Source organism: Aspergillus karnatakaensis, assembly GCF_047715665.1.
Source record: "Aspergillus karnatakaensis strain CBS 102800 unplaced genomic scaffold BJY04scaffold_10, whole genome shotgun sequence".
In the NCBI taxonomy this organism is placed as follows: domain Eukaryota; kingdom Fungi; phylum Ascomycota; class Eurotiomycetes; order Eurotiales; family Aspergillaceae; genus Aspergillus; species Aspergillus karnatakaensis.
The window spans coordinates 274,067-296,083 of record NW_027395722.1 but is presented as its reverse complement, the minus strand read 5'-3'; the positions used below and the strand labels follow the sequence as shown (position 1 = coordinate 296,083).

The 22,017-nt window shown below is 50.1% G+C and overlaps 8 protein-coding genes across 8 annotated transcripts; 2 read left to right on the top strand and 6 right to left on the bottom strand.

Moving 5' to 3' along the window:
• Positions 1 to 121: 121 nt before the first annotated feature.
• On the bottom strand, positions 122 to 2,437 carry BJY04DRAFT_205889 (F-box protein; the record flags this gene model as incomplete). Its single annotated transcript, XM_073713644.1, has 3 exons — positions 122 to 156; positions 187 to 1,983; positions 2,065 to 2,437. 3 exons carry the CDS (start codon positions 2,435 to 2,437, stop codon positions 122 to 124), a joined length of 2,205 nt encoding a protein of 734 aa, XP_073574236.1.
• A 228-nt stretch (positions 2,438 to 2,665) lies between these two features.
• On the bottom strand, positions 2,666 to 3,497 carry BJY04DRAFT_8276 (uncharacterized protein). Its single transcript, XM_073721148.1, has 2 exons — positions 3,324 to 3,497; positions 2,666 to 3,250 (listed from the first exon to the last, which is right to left on the bottom strand). The coding sequence occupies exons 1-2, from the start codon at positions 3,370 to 3,372 to the stop codon at positions 2,895 to 2,897; spliced, it is 405 nt and encodes a 134-aa protein (XP_073574235.1). The 5' UTR covers positions 3,373 to 3,497; the 3' UTR covers positions 2,666 to 2,894.
• A 209-nt stretch (positions 3,498 to 3,706) lies between these two features.
• On the bottom strand, positions 3,707 to 6,977 carry BJY04DRAFT_182451 (putative DUF221 domain protein). The gene is made up of 4 exons (XM_073710336.1): positions 6,530 to 6,977; positions 6,305 to 6,469; positions 5,078 to 6,239; positions 3,707 to 5,009 (listed from the first exon to the last, which is right to left on the bottom strand). Exons 1-4 carry the CDS (start codon positions 6,689 to 6,691, stop codon positions 4,015 to 4,017), a joined length of 2,484 nt encoding a protein of 827 aa, XP_073574234.1. The 5' UTR covers positions 6,692 to 6,977; the 3' UTR covers positions 3,707 to 4,014.
• A 152-nt stretch (positions 6,978 to 7,129) lies between these two features.
• BJY04DRAFT_182448 (putative glycogen debranching enzyme Gdb1) lies at positions 7,130 to 12,211 on the bottom strand. Its single transcript, XM_073710335.1, has 3 exons — positions 11,793 to 12,211; positions 7,408 to 11,734; positions 7,130 to 7,333 (listed from the first exon to the last, which is right to left on the bottom strand). Exons 1-3 carry the CDS (start codon positions 12,005 to 12,007, stop codon positions 7,265 to 7,267), a joined length of 4,611 nt encoding a protein of 1,536 aa, XP_073574233.1. The 5' UTR covers positions 12,008 to 12,211; the 3' UTR covers positions 7,130 to 7,264.
• BJY04DRAFT_182444 (glycerol-3-phosphate dehydrogenase family protein) lies at positions 12,196 to 14,556 on the bottom strand. The gene is made up of 4 exons (XM_073710334.1): positions 13,976 to 14,556; positions 12,776 to 13,908; positions 12,668 to 12,719; positions 12,196 to 12,587 (listed from the first exon to the last, which is right to left on the bottom strand). Exons 1-4 carry the CDS (start codon positions 14,227 to 14,229, stop codon positions 12,491 to 12,493), a joined length of 1,536 nt encoding a protein of 511 aa, XP_073574232.1. The 5' UTR covers positions 14,230 to 14,556; the 3' UTR covers positions 12,196 to 12,490.
• BJY04DRAFT_215386 (FAM207/SLX9 family protein) lies at positions 14,260 to 15,300 on the top strand (the record flags this gene model as incomplete). Its single annotated transcript, XM_073715462.1, has 2 exons — positions 14,260 to 14,271; positions 14,776 to 15,300. The coding sequence occupies 2 exons, from the start codon at positions 14,260 to 14,262 to the stop codon at positions 15,298 to 15,300; spliced, it is 537 nt and encodes a 178-aa protein (XP_073574231.1).
• Positions 15,301 to 15,892: 592 nt separating this feature from the next.
• On the top strand, positions 15,893 to 18,119 carry BJY04DRAFT_8153 (putative ATP-dependent Clp protease). Its single transcript, XM_073721131.1, has 2 exons — positions 15,893 to 16,448; positions 16,520 to 18,119. Exons 1-2 carry the CDS (start codon positions 16,013 to 16,015, stop codon positions 17,932 to 17,934), a joined length of 1,851 nt encoding a protein of 616 aa, XP_073574230.1. The 5' UTR covers positions 15,893 to 16,012; the 3' UTR covers positions 17,935 to 18,119.
• Positions 18,120 to 18,133: 14 nt separating this feature from the next.
• On the bottom strand, positions 18,134 to 21,704 carry BJY04DRAFT_182435 (putative Chromo domain protein Chp1p). Its single transcript, XM_073710333.1, has 3 exons — positions 20,247 to 21,704; positions 19,303 to 20,172; positions 18,134 to 19,251 (listed from the first exon to the last, which is right to left on the bottom strand). Exons 1-3 carry the CDS (start codon positions 21,444 to 21,446, stop codon positions 18,304 to 18,306), a joined length of 3,018 nt encoding a protein of 1,005 aa, XP_073574229.1. The 5' UTR covers positions 21,447 to 21,704; the 3' UTR covers positions 18,134 to 18,303.
• Positions 21,705 to 22,017: the final 313 nt, after the last annotated feature.

The window sequence follows — 22,017 nt, the reverse complement described above, 5'->3', positions numbered from 1 at the left end:
TAGACATAACTCATCAGACGTAGACGAAACAATATACAATCAGTGTACTGTATAGAACAAGCGCCGCGCTATGTCTGCGAAAGGAATGTGAAAAAAGGCGAGAAGAAAATAGGAATAGAAATTAGTAGACAGCTTCAGGCTGTACCCGCCTGCCTTCTAGTTCCGGAATCTGGACATCCACGATACGTGCGGCAAACGATTCGCGTCGACTGTTGCTGACCTTAAGATCGCTTGCCGCTGATGCATCACGGCCATGAAGCATCGCTGGGCTGCTGTGTAGACGAAGCATATGCCGTCCGATAAAGTCCGCCCTGCACTCGGCCTGCTTCCGCTTACGCGACATATCAGGTGCTATGAGATTGTGTTCGGAGCGATTGACTAGCTGCGCGGAAGCAATACGTCCATCGGCACCAATAGTGAACGATTTGCAGGGAATATCGGATGCCTGCTGAGAAGTGGAGGTAAATGTGTCGACGTCGATGATATTGGATTCACCCGATGCACTGAATGCCCAGATGCGAGCACCTCCATGAGATGATTGAAGTGCCAGCTCGACCACGTTCTGCACTCGTCCAATCTCCTTCCCGTAGATCTTGAACGGCCACATCATGGCAGTAGGTCTATAGCTGATGCTGAGGAGGAACTCCCAATCGCCATTCTGGTTCTGGGCGATACTGCCACGACGTGCATTGCCCCTCTGTTGGTTGAGGAAGAAGTCCCGCGCAAGGTCGCTGTCGGCCATTACGCCGTCACCCTGCCTCTCACGCTCCTTTTTTAGTAGATTGAACACATCCAGCGGTACCGAATAGAAAACGAGCCTGTCTCCATAGGCAGCTATCACACGAAGACCCCAGTTTAAGTCAGATCCCGCAGCGAAGGCCATAGGAAGTGGCGTATCTTTAAATCCATCCGAGATATCGTCTTCAAGTGGCGGCGGAACGCACACCAGAGCCCTTGTTAGACTTGTAGGCCCATCAATCGGAGCATCTGATCCAACACAGAGAAACCCGCTGCGAGGCTCAACGAACAAGACATGGACGCCGTCGTTGACAGGGATTGCTCGATAGTGGTGACATTGGGTCGTTCTCACCAAGCCCACGCGATCTTTTTGTTCTGGTGCCCACCGGCTGAAAGTCTGTACATCATCCTGCAGCATGTGGAACGGGCAAGATGGGCGCGTTTCACCGGGTGAAAGATTTTCGCAGCCACAACCATCCACCCCAGGGCTAGCCAAGGAGGAAATGAGACGGAACTCTAGAGGGTTGTCCGGCCTATTCGGCATGAAATGTAGGATTTCTGTTGGCTGTGACATGGGCAAGTGCTTTCGACAATCTTTGTTAGTCTGCTTGTCAACCCAGCGTAACTCAATTCCAGAACCAGAGCCAAATGCAACACAGCGGTAGCCGGGGCAAATTGAGACACTGCGTGGTGGATCCTCTGTAGAGCACAGGTTGTAGTAGAAATGTCGAGACGCCATTTTCATGGAGTAGATTGTTCCAAAGCGACCACTCCTTGAGGTGCTTCCCATCGAGCCGTTCATTTCTGTTTCAGATTTCTTGCGCTCCTGCCAATCAATTGGAAGGAGATCACATATCATACCAAGTCTTTTAGCCATCAGAGCAGCAACGGTAAAGTCACGAGTGCTGGTATCAATGGCCGCGGAAAGCACCTCCACAGGGCAGTTGATACAGGCCACAGTAGCGATATCCGTGTTGCGCAAATCCTCCGCTGACAGTGGCACATACTTTCCGGTACGTCGAGTAAGCAATTGATAGACGTAGATCGTGCGACCAGATATCACAAGGAGGTAACTTCCGCAGTTGCTGACGTGGAAGCTAGAAGCAGGTGACATATCGTCGTCCCCAGTAAATGGAGTTGAGAAAGGTACGGCGCGGGAATCTGGCGCAGAATCTCGAGAAAGCTGCGAGAAGTCGACGACACTCGTTGTCAAAAAGCCACTCCGTTCGACATTCGTCTTGCGGCCTGACAAAATGCATTCAGTGGCAAACCGCTTGCTCATTCTCCATGCGAGGCTCTCTGCGTGCAAATCCTCCTGACTTGCACGTCTATTTCGGTTATCCCTTCGCCAGCTATCCCACCAACCTGCTCGTTTAAGCATACTCTCCAATAAACGCTCATTGAGACTGGCACGCATCCATCGCGAGCATGTTCGGCGGGCATTGTCAAAGTCTCGAGGGCTCAATGAGTGAAAGATCTGGGCAAGTAGCTCGGAGGGTATAGTATTTGCAGTTGGTAGCGACAATGGTAAGACCTCGTCGATGGCTCGGGCCCAGGACTTGCACGTCAGGCGCAAAGACCGTCGAGCGTCCTTGGGAACAAATTCTAGCAACCTCCTTGTCACTGCAGGGGGTATCTCAGTACCAGCCTTGCTGCCGCTGCCAAGGCCCGGGTTCGAAAGATCCAGAGATGCTTGCATATTGTCTGCTTCTGAGTGTCACGCGAGCGTAAGGTTGCTGATTGCAGCGCATCCGAAATGAACCGTGATGTGAGCAAAAAGGGCTCCTCTAGGTGCGTCAAATCGCTTCGCCTTGTCAGCCAAAATTCCAATAGTTATGCCCAACGTTCTACAATCAATACCGTTAGACGAGACCCTATCGTTCCCGGAAGCATCAAGAATGTGAACAGGACGGACAAAGCGTGTGTGGAAGCTTCATCGATTCGTTCCGTTGAGTATGGTGGCGGGATCAATTGTAGTCGTAATATATGACTATCGCGGATAAGAAAAGTAGTGGTATGAAACTCAATCTAAAGTTAGGTGAAAGAATAATATTTCCACCAGGGGTGCAGAGGTATAAGAACCAGCGCAAACTCAAAGAGCACCTGACTGTCCCCAGGATTGATTACCATGACCTCTGGATTGCTAAATGTGGTTATCATCCAGCGCCGCCACACCCACGGTCTACGGAGGTGAAGTGTGGGACAACCGCCATTCTGACGTCGTCAACAGGGCGCCCGCAGAAGCGGCCTCGAATCCGTCGATAGAACGCTCGGCAAGATAGAATGGAGCTCTTAATGGTGGGGAATGCGTTGTCGCGATCCGCACGGTTGGAAACCATAAACGGGGGAGGGCCAGCGACAACGGTGGGGAAGTGGTGAAAACCGAGTACGGTTATGCCAGTGGTTGCGGAGGGAAGTTTGACGCTGGAGCCGGCGGAGCCATGAGGGACAAATGTAATTTGTTGGCGAGCGACAACGGAAAAAAGAGCAGCACTAGAGATCGTGAGCGGGTCTTTGGCTCCTTGCAATGACGAAAATCAGTCGCTGCACCATACAGCAATGGCCGCTAAAGGATTCACACTCACATACTGGCCAGAGGGTGGCAACAGCTTGCTTGCAATCTGATTGTGTCATCAGAGACAGACAAGACAAGCCTGTTGTTTTGGTTGAATGCAAACCGTAGATCTAGGAGAAGGGGGCGTGAGGATGTTGAGGGGAGGAGAAGAGCGAACAAGCATGGATGGAGAAGTAGTCACGGTCGCACCGCCGGATAAATTCAAGCGCACCACACTACCAACTTAGCTGTCGACCTATATAAACCCAAGGCTATAACTGGGATAATGATCCTACTCTGAAGACCCAGGCACTGTTAATGCAATGCTACGCTGCCGCCCACCATCATCTATTTCTAGCATACGTCGTCTAACGCAGCCTTATCACCATCTGTCTAGCTGCCTGTTGCCATTCCTTGCAGCAAAGAAAAATTTAGATTCATGTCATATCGATACTTAGAATTCATGTACAGAGTAAGGCTATAGATATTACCGTAGAGCTCCTGTCGCAACCTTGAACCCAGGGGTCGCACCACCTGTTACCTGCAAGCCATGCAGTATCTCCTGCAGCCACAATCCTTCTTCCGTGGCGATCGACAGTCATGCGCTAGCATTATAAACAGAATTAAAACATCAAGACGCTGGATAGAGGTGGTATATCTATATGCAGACGTAAAAGAGTGACAACAGGTCGTATAATCGAGAGATCTTCATCGGGGTATGTTTACACCGAAACCTGGTTAGGGTTCTCGTAGTATTCAAAGCCCTGCTGAAGCTCTGGCATGGGATTGCGTCCCGGCAGCCAGGCGCTGTCGAGGGGTAATATGAGACTTGGGTTAATGTATTTCTTCAGCTTGAGTCCGAGCACCTGTCCTCCAAGACGGATCGGGAACGCATCGCGGTCGAGTGCGACAGGCGGTGAGAATGTGGATGATGGCGAGGGCGAAATATCACCTGAAGAAGGTGTATCCCTGTAGATACTTTTCAGAGCAATGAACTTAGTCAAAGGTTCGTAGCTGCGAGTGTAGAAGTAACTGAACCACACCGTGGCCCCCAAAAGAGGCACAATAAGCAGAGACGGGGTAATGGCTTTGCGCAGAGCAAGTGTTCCCGCCATAGCAAGTTGAAAGACCAACAGACCAACCAAAACCCGGTTACAGATCATGGGCCAAGCCCGTCCTGTTGAGTGTTGTCGATGATCCATCGCATATAGAAGCTGATACTTGTATATGAAGCTCCCGATCGCGAAGTACAGCAGCCCAAAAAGGCAGATCAGCCAAGAGCTCGGAAATACACTATATACCACACAGATGATCAAAATGAGTATCGTCTGTGGGATCGAGTACCCGTAGCTGAACGTAGGTGGTGTAGAAAGCTCGGCAAAGTCTCGGGGCGTTTTTGCCATGAGGTAATTGATAGGGTACATAAACACACTCCCAATCTCGAGGAGCCGCAGCGGGAACAGCCCTAGGCCTTGAAGGACCAGAAGATTGATATAGAACGGCGCAAGACTTTCCAATGACTTCGCAAGTGCAAGTGCTATAGTGGTAGCATCTTTGAATGAGTCCCGAAGGTGCTCCCATAGACCGTAGAAATTCGTTACGGTTCCAATAACTGTGAAAACCACGAACAGGTTGAAAAACGAAAAGAAAAAACTCTTCGAGATGACGGAGAGCTCAACATCGCCCTGAGACATCATTCCTTGATGGTGAGAAAGCCCTGTAGCAGGTCATCATCAGCATTCATCGCATGCAGATTAATGAGGCAGAGAGTCGGCTAATACTCACAGCTATACAGGTAAGGAACCGCAACCGTCAAAAGAGAGAAAGTTAAGGTAGGAAGACCAGTCTGCACAAGTGATTGGATGAGGGGATGGCGAGACAGGGCATCGGCCAATTGAGGAAACACCTTATGGAGAGTCTCCAATTTCACAAGGGTGCCAACGGGAACAAGCAATGCTGACCAGAAAACAGACAGGAAGCAGATTAGTATAGTAATGGACCACGACTGCAACATTCGCCTTGACCGCTTGAGATACGTGTTCTTCCAAACAACATCAGCGGGGGACGGGGCCAATCTAGCGAGAAGCTGCATCGGATGAGGATCAAGAATGGCTTGAACAAGCATCTGCGCGGCAGCAATAGATTTCATAGTAACAAATGCGAGCTCAGTAGGCGGATAGTCTTTCTGCCGTGCGCTTTGGATCTGCTCGTCGAGTCTTCGAAGTTTCTCTTCATGGTAGTCAATGGAGTCAACCGTTCGGTAACGTAATTTGAACGGGCCGTACCAAATGCGCACCATTGGTCGATTCCCGGCGTGATCATACGCTTCGTCGTGTCCATTCTCTAAAAGAAGACGCATTCTCTCGTCGTCTTCAGAGAATAAGCTTGATTCTGTCGGCTGCTGACGTTGAAGAGGCAGAGTGTTCCCAGACTTCCTGATACGTTTGTAGCCCAGGTACTTAACCCAAGCGGTTTCAAGTTTTCGTAATACTTCGAGTCGTTCTTCAATCAGACGGTCCAGTGAACTCCAGTTTCGGCAAAGCGTGATGCTTTCAACATCGCCAATGTGCAGTCCCTCAATGAACTCCCTAATAGCTTCTTCGGAGCTCATCTCAAGAGGAATTCCAGACAAGCGAATAGTCCGATCAGTCGCACTTGTCTGACTTCCGAGGTACTTCTGTCGGATATGGATAATCTTCTTAGTTTCTTGAAGCAGCATAAACACAGCTAGACCGGTGAAAATGTAGGTAAACACCACATATGTCCATAGGTACGGTGGGTCCGTGACGAGCTTCTTCTTCCCGTCCTTTCCGCGACCAATGTCCTTATCCCAATCCGGAATTCCAAAGTTCCCGGTGTAGCTGTAGTGGATCGGAGAGAGGATGACTGTTGCCAGCACAAACACAGTTGATAGAAATTTGATCGCAAATCGGAAGAAGCAGAGGAACTAGACCACCAACTTGTTAGCACAAAATGTACCCAAGACAAAAAAAGAGAAAATGCTGTACATACAACGTAAGCATCTAATCCGGCAGACTGTAGCACTTGTTCTTCAGTTATCCGATATAGTACGGGTATCCACCCAAAAAAGCTGTCAGGGAGTTCCGGTAAATGTCCAGCCGCGTGTCGTTGTCGCCTTCGAGCCGCATATAGTTCCGTCCATTTCGGCCGGAGAAGCTGCCTCACGGACCCCTCGTTAGCAAGGTCGATAAGCGGGACCGGAGAATTTGAACATACACAGAACGACAAGAAGGCTGCTAGTCCTAGAGCAAGGCTGATAACAAGCTGCGTGTACAAATCCCGCTGGGGCCCAGGGTCGCCGGGTTCACCTGCTGTATCATTGTTCGCGAGAGGAAAAGCGGTTGCCATTGCCGCCACGGGAGATTCCGTGAGCGACATGGCTATATGGAGGGTAAAGGTTCGATTATCAGTGTATTCCGATGAGCCGCGCGATCATGAATGCATTTAGGAACGCTGAGCACACTGCCCAGGACTCGGATGATCAGCTCGACAACAACTGACGTCAGGGGTCTCAAGGTTATGTGCTATGCTGTGTCGCAAAATCGAGAGGGTCGCTCTATGCACAGAAGGTATAATATAAGTCAAAAAGTAAGGTTCTGATGTGGTCTGAGGCGTTGGGGTTCGGTAACAAACCGATGTTAAGAGCTTGTAACCTCTTTCAAGCTAGCGAGTCGCGACAATTCATCTTGACGATCCGGTCCTCCATGCGGACTGTGTATAAATGCTGAGTCATCCACATTTTATGCACAGAGCTCTTTTGTGCAGCCTATAACATTCTGTTCAGAAGTTATTTGAGAGAAAAGGAAGCAATTGGAGCCCGGAAAAAGAATTATCATATTTTTATCACCTCCTATGGTAGTGAGTACTTCATGCTAACAGACAATGCGTTTTCTATGTGCTGTATACTTGACACTCGTGAACTATATATTGGCTTCTTGAGAAAACAAAATGCTAGGTAGATCGTGATGCGTCATAGTAGAGGTCTAGTAAGCAACCGGCTGACCATGCTTGGGTCGGAGACTATCAAGGCGAGATATATCAGACTTGGTCCTTTGAGGCATAGTACAGCACGTCTGGGGTAAGAGGAAACATACCGAATCTTGGCAATGGCTTCCACTCTTGTTCGTGAGCTCTGTGAGACCCTTCCAAGGGCTTTCTCTCAAAGCTTGCTTACAGCTTTCTAGCCTCCTGGTTACTTGTTGAAATGCTTCAGTTCGCTCATCAGCAGTCTTGCGACGGGTAAGATCAAAGTGCAGGAGCGCCCGGAGGAAGTATCCCCGCTGCCATACCCACTCTGGGCCTTGGTGGTAGTTCCGCCCCTTTGATGTTGCGAAATCGGTCGAATCCTCGGAGTTGAAGTAATCTGGCCGATAGTTGAGGTCAGACGGGTCCAGTGTAGCCATGCCCAAAGGCCCTACAAGCACAGAGTCGGCAAGGGCAAGCGCACCCAGTGCTTTTGCTGGAGTGAATAGATCGGGAGATACGACCATAGCAATTGGGAAGTTGGAGCGGAGCTGGTAGTCTTCGTAGGGCTTTCCGGAACGGTATAGATCTTTATATATGCCGCGGCGATTGACGATGTGCGAGTCGAGATCATATTGATCGTCTTCCTTCGAATCTTCCGGGACATAGTAGCAGCGTTCGAAGCTGTTTTTGATCCTGGCCGCCCACTCTTTGAAGGTAATGGAGTTACCATCTCCGATGTCCACTTTGTCGTATGGGTATAGACCCTGTTCGTTGAGATTTGAAACCCATTTCAAGGCGCTGTAGACGAGTCCGGTAATTTCGATAGCTGCGCCGTCGCGTGGTGTACCAGGCACTCCCTTACTTCCGGCCTTCTCACTCTCTCCCATCTTGTCCTGCCATGTTCCACAGTTAAACTGATTGCCACCGAATATTAAACCAGTTGTCCAATCTACATTGATGTCAATCTGAAAGCCCTCCGGCTTCATTTGCATATCAAGATCTGGACCCGCATTGTATTCGCGGAAGGAGAGCCCTTGGGCGTGACGCTGGAATACTTCCTGGATGACGTCCACAATAGTCGAACTTTTAGAGTAAGCTCTGTGATCGTCAAACGGGAACCATGTATCATCGTATGGGAGGAATCGCCTTGGGGTCTTCTCGCTTAAAATTTCTCCTCCATTAGGTGCCATGTTTGTGTAGTCCTGGATGGCTTGCAACAAGAACCAGATGGAGTCGCGAGAGTTGTAGCGTGGAAGCTTCCCACTGCTCAGGAGATTAGGGATCATACCATGTTTGAGCACACTTGCAAAGGCAAGAATGTGCTCCTTCGCATCGTCGAATCTTCCTGTACACAGCAACAACCCCCGGAGAGCAATAAAGACATCCCGACCCCAACATCTAGTCCAGTCTGTTGCAAAATGTGGTAAACCAGCAGCAAGACTTGGCACTTGCTTTGCAGGCCACAAAGATGCGGAAGGCACGTACCCAGTAAGTTGCACACTTACCATAGCAAGCTGCTGGATGAACACCTGGCCCACTCGCACATCATCGCCAAGGAGTTGTATCCCTTTGTTCCAAGCGGCAACGTAGGCAGTTTGAACGATGATGGCAAAGTAGCGAGGTAGGAGAAAGTTTGGCAAGTCACGAACGGCCTGGAATTTCGACTCCAGCCATTTCGCGGGACGCTCGAGCGCAGTGTACTCAGGCTTGCCCGCAGCCTTCACTAGCCTCTTGACAATGTAGTCGAGGGCCCATTGGCCTTGCCTGAGGTGATCACAAAGCGGATGCCCCAAGTCATTATATCTAATGATATTCTCGAGGACGCTCCACCATCCCTGAAGGCCTGCGTAAATCAGTGGACCATGGTTCGGAATGTTATATACTCCGTCCTGACCACCACTTGAGTCGCGTTCTTCAGCTTCACAACGATAAAGCACGAAATTGAGATCAACAAGATTTGACCCGGAGAATGCCTCATCTGCGCCTTCGGTAATGTTGTCGTTGCTGAGTCTATCCCCTTGTTCAAAAACAGGAATAGAAGTCTCAAAGAGGGCAATAGAACCCGGAACAAATGTATCCAGCACTGATATTATGGTATCATTGTCTTTCTGTTCGACCTTGGTACCCTCAATTCTGGAAACCTTACTAGACAATCCTCGAAGGTGAGTAGTGTCCGCCAGAGCACTATCTTTGTCACTGTCCTCTTCCTGGACAGTGAGAAGCCAAGTGCCAATAGGCTTAACGTGAGTTGCTTCAAGATGGGTGGGGGCAAGGATGGCACCGCTATTCTGATCGGGGAAAGCTGTGTGGGCTATCAAGAAGATGCCCTTACGGGTCTGAGGGTGTACCCGGTGTACGGTTATGTATTCGCCATCATGGTGAATGAAGGTTTCAGCGTATCCTTCCTGCCCCATTTTCGTATGGAGCTCATTGAGCAACCGCTTCAGACCACTAATGCCTTCGAGGCTAGCCAGATCATCAAGAGCTGGAGACTCTGGAAGCTCAAACGAAGAGTATAGACGAGTCTCGTGCACCAGATCTACTATCTTCGGGTAGATCTCGTCATAGCCCATTACACTCCCAATAGCAGAGTCGCACATCGCAACAAGTGCAGCATTCGGCAAAGTGTCCTTTGCAGTTCGTTTCTGTGCTGGCATCTCATTATCATGAGTGCAGTCCATGAAGAGCGCCGGAACCGGAATTGGACGAATACTGCGAATGACTTCCTTCTCACTTCCAGCTGATTGAGATTTTGAGAAGTCAAGGCCAGGAGAAGACAGATCAAGTTCGAAGCTTCCGATAGGGCGGCCGCCGTGACGGTGCACCAAGCGACTCAGTTCACCCGTACTCCAGGCTTGCATGGCCTCACGGATGAGTGCGTTGATACCAAGGCGCTTGACAAATATGTAGTCAGCCTCCTCAGAGCCCGTGAAAAGTTCAGCAAAAATGGCGAGGTCAGGGCGAACTTTGCGTGCCTCGTCGATCAAGTACTCTGCTACCACCAGAGGCGTAGAGTGACAGTTGTCAATGCGGAACCCGGAGAAGTACTTGGCCATCAGGCGCGTATACTTTGTCATAAAGTCCCAGAGGAATGGGCTTTCTTCAGGAGAGCTTCCATAGCGTAGTTTGACGCAGTCCCCCCAAACAATCACCTCTCGCCGTAGGTATGCTCTAGAATCAGGCCCGGCATTGTCACGCATAGCATCTGCATTCCATATCCAGCCATTGTTTGCCAGCGCTAGGGCTTTTGAACTATGCTTCTTAGTCACTTCGTTCAGAGGTAGTCGTGTAAAATATGACTCTATAAGAGGATTCTCGCTGGTCACTGGTCCGAGTTTGGGGCCGTGGGCGTCAATCCTCAAATACTTGATACGATTAAAAAGCTGGTCTATAATAATCGAGAGATCAGAGTTGTACTCCTCATAGAACGGCACGTTGACTGTATCGAGTAGCTTTCGTAGAGCGCTTTCAACTGAAGCCTGCTCAAACGCAGAGTCAAACTGGCCAAAGAGTGCAGTAGTGATGGCCGCACCAAATTGAACATCGATAGCCCTACCGTATCTCCCCAGAAGTTGTTTGGCGGCTGGAATTCCTTCCCCTCGTATCAGAGCCGTCTGTTGTTCTAAGGGAAATGCCTTGAATCTTTCCAAGTTGAGCTGGGCCCATCGCCCGCTGCTCAAGTCTGTGTCCTTAGAAGCTTTCCATTCGTCGACAATGATTTGAATGTTGGTTTCGACATCGATAACGTAGAATTCCCAGAGACGGATATCTTTGAGTACATGCTCTTTTATACCATTAATAACAGCCGACAAGTCGTCAACGCTCCCAAACTCAGTGGGCAGACTGTACTTCTGCAGGTCTTTGCCAAATTGCAGTAGCGCAGTATCTAGTTCCAATGCTGACTCAAGCCACGGGGCAGTCTCCACGCTGTAACCAGCATCGGGATGTTCTTCGAGCCATTTGCTATTATTGGCCGTATGATTCCAAACAACATCAGCGAGCGAGAGCAGCGAGTGTTCCTCTTCCATATTCTTAATAAGCTTCTGGACGTCTGTCTCACCATTCGGGAATGCAATGTCGTCAAACTGCAGCTGATCATATATACTGTAGGGTGAATTTGATGATCCTCGCTTCATTAACGGTGTGAAGTGAACCATGTTGTACTTGCGTCGAGAGATGCTACTAAGGTATCCATTCCAGTCTTCCGGGTACTTGCCCATGAATTTCGAGTTGACTGAAAAAATTGAAAGAGCGTTAAGGGGAATGCCTCGGCCTTCGAGATTGAGCCTTGGTGCGACATCAATATAGTAAGTAGGTGTGTTCGTTGAATTCGTGGTTGACGTGGAAGTAATTGAGAACTCCGGAAGAGGAGAGTAGGTCAGGTAAAAAGCGAAAGATCCAGGGCGAGTAACAGGTACGTCTATCTGGATATTCTTGCTGAAATCAGGAGATAATCTGTGGGGATTGTTTTAGCAGCTGCCGCCGGGGGGTGTTATTTAGTCGAAAGGCTCACTTGAATTCTCGGAAAGAGGAGCGGTCAAAAGCCTTGCCGCTCTCAGGAATGTTCACCCACAGAGTGCCATCCCTGCAGATTGAGCTGCTGCCCTCGATAACGAAGCGGAGCGAGTAATTAGGGCTGTCTGGTGGGGGTAGATAAATGTATCCCCCGGGAACGTCTGGAGAGCCATCATCCTTCAACGGAAGCAAATAGAAGGTTTCTTCGGCCATTGCGCGTTGTGAAAGCACCTTCCCGCTTGTCCAGTAGCTCAGGTTCAAGGTTGACTTTGTTGGCGCAATTGAGCGAAAAGCGCCGTTGCAAGGACGCGAAACGATCAGCGAAGCCCGAGACGGCAATTCTCGTAATACCTCAAGGAGCCTGGCTCTGAGATAGCTGGAGGGGCAAAGAAAGGAACTGGGGAGAGAAATCGGGAGAGGAATTCTTGAGAAGAGGAGGAGGAGCAGGTTGAACCGGTTCCTGATCAGCCTGTTCCAATCACCCCGCGGAGGGTGACATCATGGTCTAGACCCCTGCCAGTACCTATCTCCGCACAGACTCGATCTCGACCAAGTTTTTGACTACCACAGCAGCAAAATAACTATAATTAGGTCTATTGCAGTTCGACTCTCTATATACATGTATGCGAACTATTCCACGCCTTGAAAAACTCTCTATAACATACAAGATTAAGAGAAGATAAAGGGAGCGCGTTTTCACAATTTGGCGCCCAAAACCAGCTGACTCATGCCGTTGTCATGATTTGGCTCATCCAACCCAGAAGATGCAGAAGATGTATGTGAAATCGGCTTGCTGTCAAAATTCAATAGATGATTTCGTAAATTAACAAAGGGAACGAATCCAAAGGGGTTATTATTTAAGGTCGTATTTACCGCTCAATGTAGGCCGGAATCTCGTCAACGGTCATGGTGCCTTGAAGAACGCCTATAGAATGGTAAGTTTTCGGGTTAGAAAAAGATGTAGTGCTGGAGTCTGCTTACGGTAGACTGCAGTGAATAGTGGAAATTCTTCTTCAAGCCCTTGCTTTTTCAGGAAACTGTTGACCTCAGCCGCAGTCAACGTGCCTTGCAGCTTTTGGCCGTTGAGTTCCGTCTCTTCGATCTTTTCGATAGGAAGGTTCTTTTCAACACTAAGCTTCGCGCAACGAAAGTTTCGTCCGCCGCTGCAGCTGGTGATCAAGTCCGCCACACCGGCGCTCTCTTCGGTGAATGTCCGAGTATTAATGGTGGCGCCGAAAAACTGTTCTCCGAATTTGACCATCTCCAACAAACCGACTCGCATAATTGCGGCCTTCGCGTTGTCTCCCCACCCCTTCCCTACAACCCAGCCTGCTGCGACAGCAACAACGTTTTTCAGGGCGCCACCCAGGGAAACCCCGGCAACGTCACTGACGACACCAATGTGGAAGTAAGGACGATGGAAGAGCGTTTTGAGGAGGGAGTGGTCGATGGGAGGGAACTCCGAAGGTAAAGCCTGCAATTTTACTCGCGAAAACTGGCCAGATACATCTTTGTGCTCAAAGTGCACAATGTCATCGGTGGACGCAGAAGGCGATCGATTTGGAGAAGGGGCTTGAGAGTCGAAGCGAGGGGGGTCATATCCGATACTAGACTCAGACCATTTCTCCTGAGCAACTTCGTTGGCGATGTTGGCACCGGACAACGCGCCGCAGTATATGCCGAGGATCTTGCCAATAGTTTCAGAAAATAGGTGAACACCCTCCTCATTCACATCCACACCCTTGATGCAAGATACACCACGCGCATACGGAAGGATTTTGCCCTTGATCTGACCACAGATGTTGATGATGAACTGATGAGGTAAGTTGAAGACAAGAATTGTGCTGTCCTGAACGGCGTCTACTAGCGACGGGTTGGCATGCAGATTTTTCGGCAGGGCGATGTCAGGTAGATATTTAATGTTCTCATGTGTCTGATTGATGATATCGGTCAAGTTCTGTTTGCCCTGGCAAAGAGGAGAAGCGGCATCGTAGTGTTTAGACGACTGCGGGATCTCGACCTGTTCCTCAAAAACCCACATTTGGACATCTTCTTCGAAAACAGCAGGATTGCTGGCAGTATTTTCGGCAACAATTTTGGCGATGGCGGTACCCCTATCTTCAGGTTAGTTCATTCACAAAGATAAACAAATACCGTAAGGTGATTGGCTGTATAACAAACCAGTTGCCAGATCCCACGACCGTCACCTTGTGCTTCCGCTTATACGGTGCGAGCGAGCCCATCTTGCTGGTAGTCGACGACAGTACGTGCGACGGTTGCGGGTTTGCGGTTGAAAGACGTTTGGAAGAGGGCGGATGCAGAGAAAGAGTCGAGTTCAACAGGGTACTCCGGAATATATGAATGGACGGGAATCGTTGAAAGTTGTGGGACCGATGTAGGGCTCTGAGTAGAACTCGAGGAGGCAGCAGACGCATTCACGAGGAATCCCCTAAGATGTGGTGGCGATGACGAAAAGTGTACGAGGTGTAGGGGACGGACAATTCTGGATTTTAGGACAATCCGAGGCTTCTATAATTCGCGAAGGTGGATCTTGTTTTGCCCCAACAAGAGGGTCAACCTAGTCCAGAAATGGGATAAGAGGCAAGACAGGGCAAAATAAAACAGGCAAAGAGATGTTGAGCCTGCAATGTAGACGTCGGACTAGCCTAGTGGTTCTGGACTCTGATCGTTGAGATTTTCGAGAGTGTTGATAGGGGTATAGCAGCCAGTCTTAAGAGCAGGAGGGGGAGACCTTCCTCGGATTATCACAGGCTCCCCCAAAAAAGTAAAAAGTGCTCACGTGTCCGTGCGGGGAGGTCATGTGGGCGGTGGGAGCCGTGGAAGGAGAATCAGTCTAGTCCTGTTTGTGTTTTTGTGAGAATTATTCTGTCAACCACAAGAGATCTGGATCTGACTCAAGATGGTAAAACGGCACCTTACATTTGGCTTTGATAGATCGACTTGACTGATATTTCGCTCAGGCTCCAACTCGATCGATCAAAAAGCAAACCAATCGCCCAAATCCTGCTGCCGGCAGTGGGGTTTCGCTCCCCAAAAAGGCCTCGCTCTTTGACGACGATTTCCGCACGACTAAAAAAGATAAGCGCTTGATCAAACACTCGAGCTTCGTATCAAAGATCGAGAAGAGCTCTGCCAAGTCGAATAAACGACGTCGCACATCCAAGAAACTTGTTGCCAACCTCGAATCGCTAGCCGATGCATTGCCCGAAGCGGAGACGGAGCTGAACGACCCCAGTCAGATGAATATCATCAAGCAAAAGACCTTGAAGCATAAACCAGGCGCTATGAAACGCAGAGAGAAGCTTGAAAGGACGGAGCGTGATCGATTCGCGAAGAACATGGCGCAAATGTCCAGTATACAGCCAGCGACTACGCCCAGCTCACAACCAGCCGCTGCTGATTCAGTCTCAAATCGATGGGCAGCATTGAGGGGGTTTATCTCGCAAACCATGGAGCAGCAGCCTGCTTTCAAAACAAATAAGTGAACAATTGCCCCCACGGCGGTCAACGCTGGGCCCATTCTGTCGAGAAGGCCATCAGAGCAGTTATTCTTCGAGTCGAGTGGTCATGGTTCAAGTATGAGTGTGATCACTGGCGCCCCACTATGCGAATGGACGATGCTGCAGATCATGCATGAAGCTTCCATCATGGCCGAAACACCTAGCTGCGGATTTAATCCACACCTCATCGAGGCGGAGGTAAATATCGTCTCCAGCTATGTAGTATTGCACAAGAAAGGCATCATCACCCCCATCTGCGAGGGCTTGTGTTTGTCTCAGATGCAGTCAGCGCGGGCCTCGGCACGCGAAAAAACTCGGCCGGGTATAGAATTTCTGGTGGAACCAGCCAAGAGTGACATCTTCTGGTCTGGGTGTGTTGACCTGGACGTTTAGGATAATCAATGTAGCATTGAGACAGTCAAGAAGATCAGAAACAACAATAAACGCATGAGTGTCACGAGAGCGAAACTACCTAGAGGAGCTAAAAAGCGGGGGTCAAAACGGCGGGGGCATTTGGCAGGGTTGCATGACGCGATGGATCGGGGATCTTATCTCCCGACCTCCTCACCGGCCGGCTGTCCATCTGTCACTCTGTCTCCTGCTGCTTCTCTTTCCAAGTTAGATATACTATCACATTTCCTTCACTTGAATTATACCCGGTCACTGTGCACCAGCCTTTGTGATCGTAGCGCCTCTCATGCTGCGGCTGCCGTCATGCGGCGTGCGCCGCTGCTTTGCCCTCCGCTATCGGCCGTCCATCGGCCTCCAGCTGCGTCCTCCACATGCTCATCGGGGCTTCTCGAGCTCGTTGGTTTCATTCCCTACACTTTCACAATTCGATAGATCCGATTTCACAGACCAGCCATTTTCCGGCCTTTATGAACCCGGTCTGCCCACGGCCGGTCCGTTGGGGTCCACCCCCGCCTTTGGGGCTCCGCGCATTACCCCAAAGACCTTGAAGCAGTATCTGGACCAGTTCGTTGTTGGACAGGACCGTGCCAAAAAAATTCTGAGCGTCGCCGTCTATAATCACTACCAGCGAGTGCAAGAACTTCAAAGACGACAGGAAGAAGCTGAGGAGTTAGACGCCAAGCGTGCGCGGAGGGAGTCTACCGAGCGTCATCCGGTGGAAGGTAAGTCTTTAGTTATTTGTTTCTCTCACGAGAGAAGGGCCCAGCTGTAACGGCTGCTAATGCTAAGCTAGATGAGTTTCCAGGCCAGCAACGCGCTGCTTTTCTATCTCCTGAGCATGCACCGCGACCCCCGCAGACACCGAACAAGCTAGAGCCAGACGAATCATCACAGCTACAACTTGAGAAGTCTAATGTGCTTCTCTTGGGCCCGTCCGGAGTTGGAAAGACGCTGATGGCAAAAACGCTCGCAAGGGTGCTCTCGGTTCCATTCAGCATCTCGGATTGTACACCTTTCACCCAAGCTGGTTACATCGGCGAGGATGCGGAAGTGTGCGTGCACCGACTCCTGGCTGCTGCAAACTACGACGTTGAGCAAGCAGAGCGCGGCATAATTGTGCTTGATGAGATAGACAAAATCGGAGCCGCTAAAGTCAGCCACGGCAAGGATGTGGGCGGCGAAGGAGTGCAGCAAGCCTTGCTTAAGATAATCGAGGGAACAACAGTACAAGTGCAGGCGAAACAGGAGCGGAATGCACCTCGTGCTAGTGGCACACCCAGTTCCTCAGCATATCCTTCAAATAACCCGCTAGGGAATCCTCCTTTTACTCCTCCCAGCGGAGGCAACTCCGCACAAAAAGGCGAAGTCTACAATGTCCGTACTGATAACATTTTGTTCATCTGCTCTGGCGCGTTTGTCGGGCTACACAAGGTCGTCATGGACCGAATATCACGAGGCTCCATGGGCTTTGGCCAGCCAGTTCGGACACCCCCTCGGACCTCAATCGAACGTTCACACACCTCCGACTCCACACCAAACCAGCCCATCCCCATCCTCCCCGGCTCCGAAGAAGAAGCTCTCTACAAGAAACACCTCCCATTCTTCACACCTCCCTCAGTATCAACACACGATGTCGAGCCCACCTATTTCAATGCCCTAGACCTTCTCAACCCCACTGATCTTCAAAATTACGGCTTCATCCCGGAACTTGTAGGCCGTATCCCTGTCACCGCAGCCCTATCCACCCTCAGTCAGACCTTACTCGTCCGCATCCTCACCGAACCCCGCAATTCCCTGGTCGCCCAATATACAACGCTCTTCTCTCTATCCGGCATCGAACTCCGTTTCACCACGCCCGCTCTCCACAAGATCGCTGCAAATGCCTTCACGATGGGCACGGGGGCTCGCGCCCTCCGGAAGGAAATGGAAACTATACTCAGCGACGCAATGTTCGAAACACCTGGTTCGAGCGTGAAATTTGTCCTCGTCACGGAGTCTGTCGCGGAACGGAACGAGAAGCCTGTGTATATGGGTCGCGGCCAGGGAGGACGCTTCCACGCAATGATTGCGAATGAGGAAGACCGGTGGGAAGAGCGGCAGCGGCAGAGTAAGCTCAAAGGCAAGGGGAGGCCTCAGCCTAACGAGTTCGGACAGTTTCCGTCCACTTCTAGTTTTAAAGAATATCGGAGTCGGGCTTCTGGGTCGTAATCGGTGTCTCAAAGTGCAACATATTCCTGTATCTGTGAGCATAGGCTTAGCGTGCGCCAGTTTTTGAAGTTCTATTTAAGAAAGCATAATCCTTCTCGCTATTTGCGCGGTATGAAAGATACGATGCATCTCTAGGAGCACTTGTAATATCATGAATTGGTATTTTGATGACGGCTCGCCTGTTCGTGTTGCATTTATAACACTGTTGCTCTGATGTTCAAAAAAATGCATTGGCTTTGTTGTATTGTCAGCAGCTAGGTGATATGTACAGCTCTGAAAACATGGCCGGTAAAGCTAAGTGAACAAGAGAAAAAAAAAGATGATACTGTTCCATTCCGACACATACACATCCGGAGAAAATTACTGATATCACTGATATGGCTGGGCATAAGTTTGCTTAAACGATGCCTGGGCGGTAGATGATGACGACGAAGATCGTTGTTCAGAAGCAGGTGCACTGGCTGGCTTCGGGGTTCTCGGGGTCTTCGGGGTGTACGAACCTGGATCGGGTGCTTGACTAGATTTGGGCCTGCTGTTTACCCTATCCCAAATTGTCTTGTAGTCCACTTTGAATGCAGGATTATTGAAAAAGTCTTTAGCAGAGGGCTGGATTTCGACGTGTTGCCATTTCATCCATCGATCGAGCGGCCTGAGGGCTGTGACCATAGTGAATTTGCGGAAGCGATGGGTGTTGACCAGGCACCAGCCGGCAAAGAACTCGGCGAGGTGGTCAGCGTCTCGCTGCTCTTGGGTGCAATCCCTGGGAATATCTGGCGAGTCTTCAGGAGTTCGAGAACCGTAATCTGGCAGTTTGGGTGGAGAAATAACGAGGCTGTCGAAGGGGTCGTCGTCTTCAATGCCTGGGAGAAGGTCGTCGTACGGTTTAAGTCCGAGCTGTTTGAGTAATTGGTAGATTATAAACCACCTATTGTGCAATGTTAAAGCAAAGATCATTGAGATGCCGGGTCTCTGGAAAAACACATACTTCGATACCTTCGTGTCACACCGCTCTGTCTGCCTTTTTACCCAGTTCAAGACATCTGGTCGAAGCATTATCTTCCAGCTTCCAGGAAACTTTCTCTTCGTCCAGTCGAGAAACCACTCCAAGGTGATCATGGTAGCCTCGGTATCTCGAATCATAAAGTCTTCGGTTAACAGGATGACACCGCCGTGAGGGAATAGTCGCTGAAAATAAACCCCGCGACCCACCGGCTCAAGCGGCCGGGAGAGAGAGACATTCCAACACGAGGCGTTAGACCTACGAAGAATTTCTCGGAGGGCAGGAATCTTGTGATAGTCGGCAAATGACTCATGAAACTACCAAGGTATCAGTTAGGTAGTGTATGTGACGGACAAGAGAGGACTCACAAGAAGGGCGGCATGCATATCCGCAGTGAGTGCAAGTGCAGAAAACTTTTCCCAGTCTCCATCTTGACTATTAGAAAACGAAAGAGATGTGTGCTTTTTGACGAGCTCCAGCAGTAATTCCTTCTCGCCCCTCACAACGGCCAAATCTTCAGGGAACCAGACATATGCTGTCTTGACACGGGATGCTTTCCCTTTCTCGTTGCTATTGATATTACATAGACCCTCAAATGTGATATTGAAATTGTCACGGAAGAGTTCATCTAGGTCAATAGCTGGATCAGCCTTTAGGTCAGTACGGGCTGGGCTTCGGGCTTGAGCAATTTGATCGTCATTATTCATTCCCTCGGCTGACAGATAGCTGAGCCGTTGCATAGCTGACTTGCCAATCGAAAACTGGTGGGTTGCCCTGTTTCGAGATGGAGATGAAGTACAAACTGCTGTAATCGGGCTGTCGAGTGTAGGAGAAGCTGTAGGAGACTGCATATTCTCTTGTGTGATGTCAAGGCTGCGGTATTGTTTGAAGTTGCCCGTATTCACCATAACTGAGTCGGGCTGAGCTATTTTCGTGCTGTTATTCATTTCTGACAGATGACGGAGGTTGTCTTTCGCCCTTGACCTCAGAAAATCCAAAGACCCTAGAGAAAACCTGCAAGTAAGGTTTAGGTACGCTGGTTGTGGTTTGCGTGCGCCCTCATCAAGGAATGCGAAATGAGAACCTGGGGGGTATGCCAACAGATCATTGCTACTGTCCACCCGCGCTATGGCAACTAAGCTGTTTTGCCACAGAGTAACCGCTGCCTGGCGAATCGCTGGCTCGGTGTCGTCGAATCCCTCGACCCAACCGTTTGAATATTTGTGATTCCTTCCCCGCTTGTGAATGGGCTTCATGTTAGTGTTTGCGACAACCTCCTATCAAAAGCAGCAACTCGACATCTTGAACTCACCCGGTTGCAAAGCTCATTGTACTCTTCTAGAGTACAGAAATCACGGAACCACACCACAATCTCCTTTCCGACTTTCGTTCTGAGAACTCTGAGCCTTGTTTCCGGCTCAAGGTCACATAACCTCACATTCCCGATTTTCAGTTTGTCTATCCCAAAATACATTGTGACGTACACATCGGGTTTATAGTACCAGCGAGAAGAGTGGGGATGTGAGTAAACGGGGTAAGCGCCCCGCTCAGGTATTCTGCGGGGAACCTCAAGGCTGAATTCTCTCGGAGACATACTAGGAACACCCTTCGAGGTAGTGTCCCTTCGTGTTAGGCTCGTGGCCTCGTCATTTTCAGACCTAGGAAAATTCTCCGTGTTGCTGTCCGGCTGGGACAAGGAGCTCGGGGACAAGGAGCTCGATCCGGGTGCATATCCGACAGGACTATTATTGACAGGGGCTGGTAGATGGCGAGAGTTACCAAGTTGAGCTGCACTAGCGGACGATATGGGTATGGGATCCCAATCCGATGGTCGTCTCAGATCTAATTGATTGATATTCGGTTCAGGCTCCCTTTTCAAGGCCTTTGCAAACCTATACTGAGTAGAGGTGTATTGAAACAGCTTACCGGTGTCGGTTATGGGCTTCTTATGTCTGGATCGATCTGGCGCAGTTTCGCTGCTCCCAAAGCCAACCGGGGACTTTCTAGATGGCCCGGACAGTGCTTTCCTGGCCGGTTGGGCACGACCAGAGGGCAACGAGTTGGTGCTTGACGGAGCTGTAGGGCTTTTGGGCTTGTTGGGTCTTTGTTTTGCAGCCTCAGGGACAGCCCTAGCGCTGCGACGGGCACTCAGCTGCACCGAGTTTATTCTTCGCCTCTTAGCAGCTCTCTTGCTCTTTCTCTGGTCCCGTTCCTCGCCCAGGCGACGTAATCGGGCCTCCCATGCAGCGACATCAAAAGCCGGTTCCTTCCCTTCGGCAATCTGCTGCTTCTTCGTCTCCCAGTCGATAAATGTCTCATTGGCAGCAAACATATCAGCGGGCTCCCAAGTGGATCTGTCATCAGAATAGCCAGCCCACCGAACAAGATACCTCCTACCATCGGGAAATTCATCCTCAGCAAGAATAGTCTCGACTTCATACTCGGACTTTTGCTCACTCTCAACAGTGGACGTTAGAGATATCTCATCGTCGCTGATATCTCCCGTGGCCATGTCCAGGTGACTATACGCGGTGAAGTTGAGACAAGCGAGAAGTTTAACAAGTATCGCTTCAAGTTGCTGTAGTATATCAGAGTGGTCTAGAGAAGGTGGGGAACATCAGGATTGTTTGTTCTGAGCTAATTTAGTCTTTAGAACAAGAGATGCTCGGTACAATGAAGGGTACCTGCAGCGCCACAAAGGTTGAGGGAAGAACCCCATCAAATAGGTTCGAGGCTTCAGCCTGTTGAGCTGTGTCTTTTTGCAACGACGTGCATCTTGAGGTAGAGTGAGAGTAAACCCAAAGAGAAGAGGGAAGATATGAAACGGGCGGGCCACGTGATCCACCTACTAGCCCCGAAAGGGATTCGGCGGCCACTCGGCTCCTGCGACGAGAAACGGGAATTCATAAGGAGCGACGACAGCAACCATCCGAAGAGCCTCCTATCTCTCGCTCGCCCCTTGCACAAGATATTCCGGTCAGTCTTCGGCATCGAGCTTGCATTCTTGGTGCCTAACCCTGGCCGTTACTCTTGACTAACTTCCTCGTACCCCTCCAGAACTGGGTTTCCATCTATTGTCGGCT

Coding starts and splice junctions, on each gene's coding strand:
- BJY04DRAFT_8153 (XM_073721131.1), top strand. CDS start 16,013: ATGCTGCGGCTGCCGTCATGCGGCGTGCGCCGCTGCTTTGCCCTCCGC. Junction 16,449..16,519: donor CGAGCGTCATCCGGTGGAAG/GTAAGTCTTTAG, acceptor ATGCTAAGCTAG/ATGAGTTTCCAGGCCAGCAA.
- BJY04DRAFT_182435 (XM_073710333.1), bottom strand. CDS start 21,446: ATGGCCACGGGAGATATCAGCGACGATGAGATATCTCTAACGTCCACT. Junction 20,173..20,246: donor ACAATGAGCTTTGCAACCGG/GTGAGTTCAAGA, acceptor CCCATTCACAAG/CGGGGAAGGAATCACAAATA. Junction 19,252..19,302: donor ATATGCATGCCGCCCTTCTT/GTGAGTCCTCTC, acceptor ATACCTTGGTAG/TTTCATGAGTCATTTGCCGA.
- BJY04DRAFT_182451 (XM_073710336.1), bottom strand. CDS start 6,691: ATGTCGCTCACGGAATCTCCCGTGGCGGCAATGGCAACCGCTTTTCCT. Junction 6,240..6,304: donor CCGGATTAGATGCTTACGTT/GTATGTACAGCA, acceptor TTGGTGGTCTAG/TTCCTCTGCTTCTTCCGATT. Junction 5,010..5,077: donor GGTTCCTTACCTGTATAGCT/GTGAGTATTAGC, acceptor GACCTGCTACAG/GGCTTTCTCACCATCAAGGA.
- BJY04DRAFT_8276 (XM_073721148.1), bottom strand. CDS start 3,372: ATGACACAATCAGATTGCAAGCAAGCTGTTGCCACCCTCTGGCCAGTA. Junction 3,251..3,323: donor TGCCACCCTCTGGCCAGTAT/GTGAGTGTGAAT, acceptor AAGGAGCCAAAG/ACCCGCTCACGATCTCTAGT.
- BJY04DRAFT_182444 (XM_073710334.1), bottom strand. CDS start 14,229: ATGCGTCTGCTGCCTCCTCGAGTTCTACTCAGAGCCCTACATCGGTCC. Junction 12,720..12,775: donor ACTATTCACTGCAGTCTACC/GTAAGCAGACTC, acceptor ACCATTCTATAG/GCGTTCTTCAAGGCACCATG. Junction 12,588..12,667: donor ATTCCGGCCTACATTGAGCG/GTAAATACGACC, acceptor GAATTTTGACAG/CAAGCCGATTTCACATACAT.
- BJY04DRAFT_182448 (XM_073710335.1), bottom strand. CDS start 12,007: ATGGCCGAAGAAACCTTCTATTTGCTTCCGTTGAAGGATGATGGCTCT. Junction 11,735..11,792: donor TCCTCTTTCCGAGAATTCAA/GTGAGCCTTTCG, acceptor CAATCCCCACAG/ATTATCTCCTGATTTCAGCA. Junction 7,334..7,407: donor GAAGCCATTGCCAAGATTCG/GTATGTTTCCTC, acceptor TCGCCTTGATAG/TCTCCGACCCAAGCATGGTC.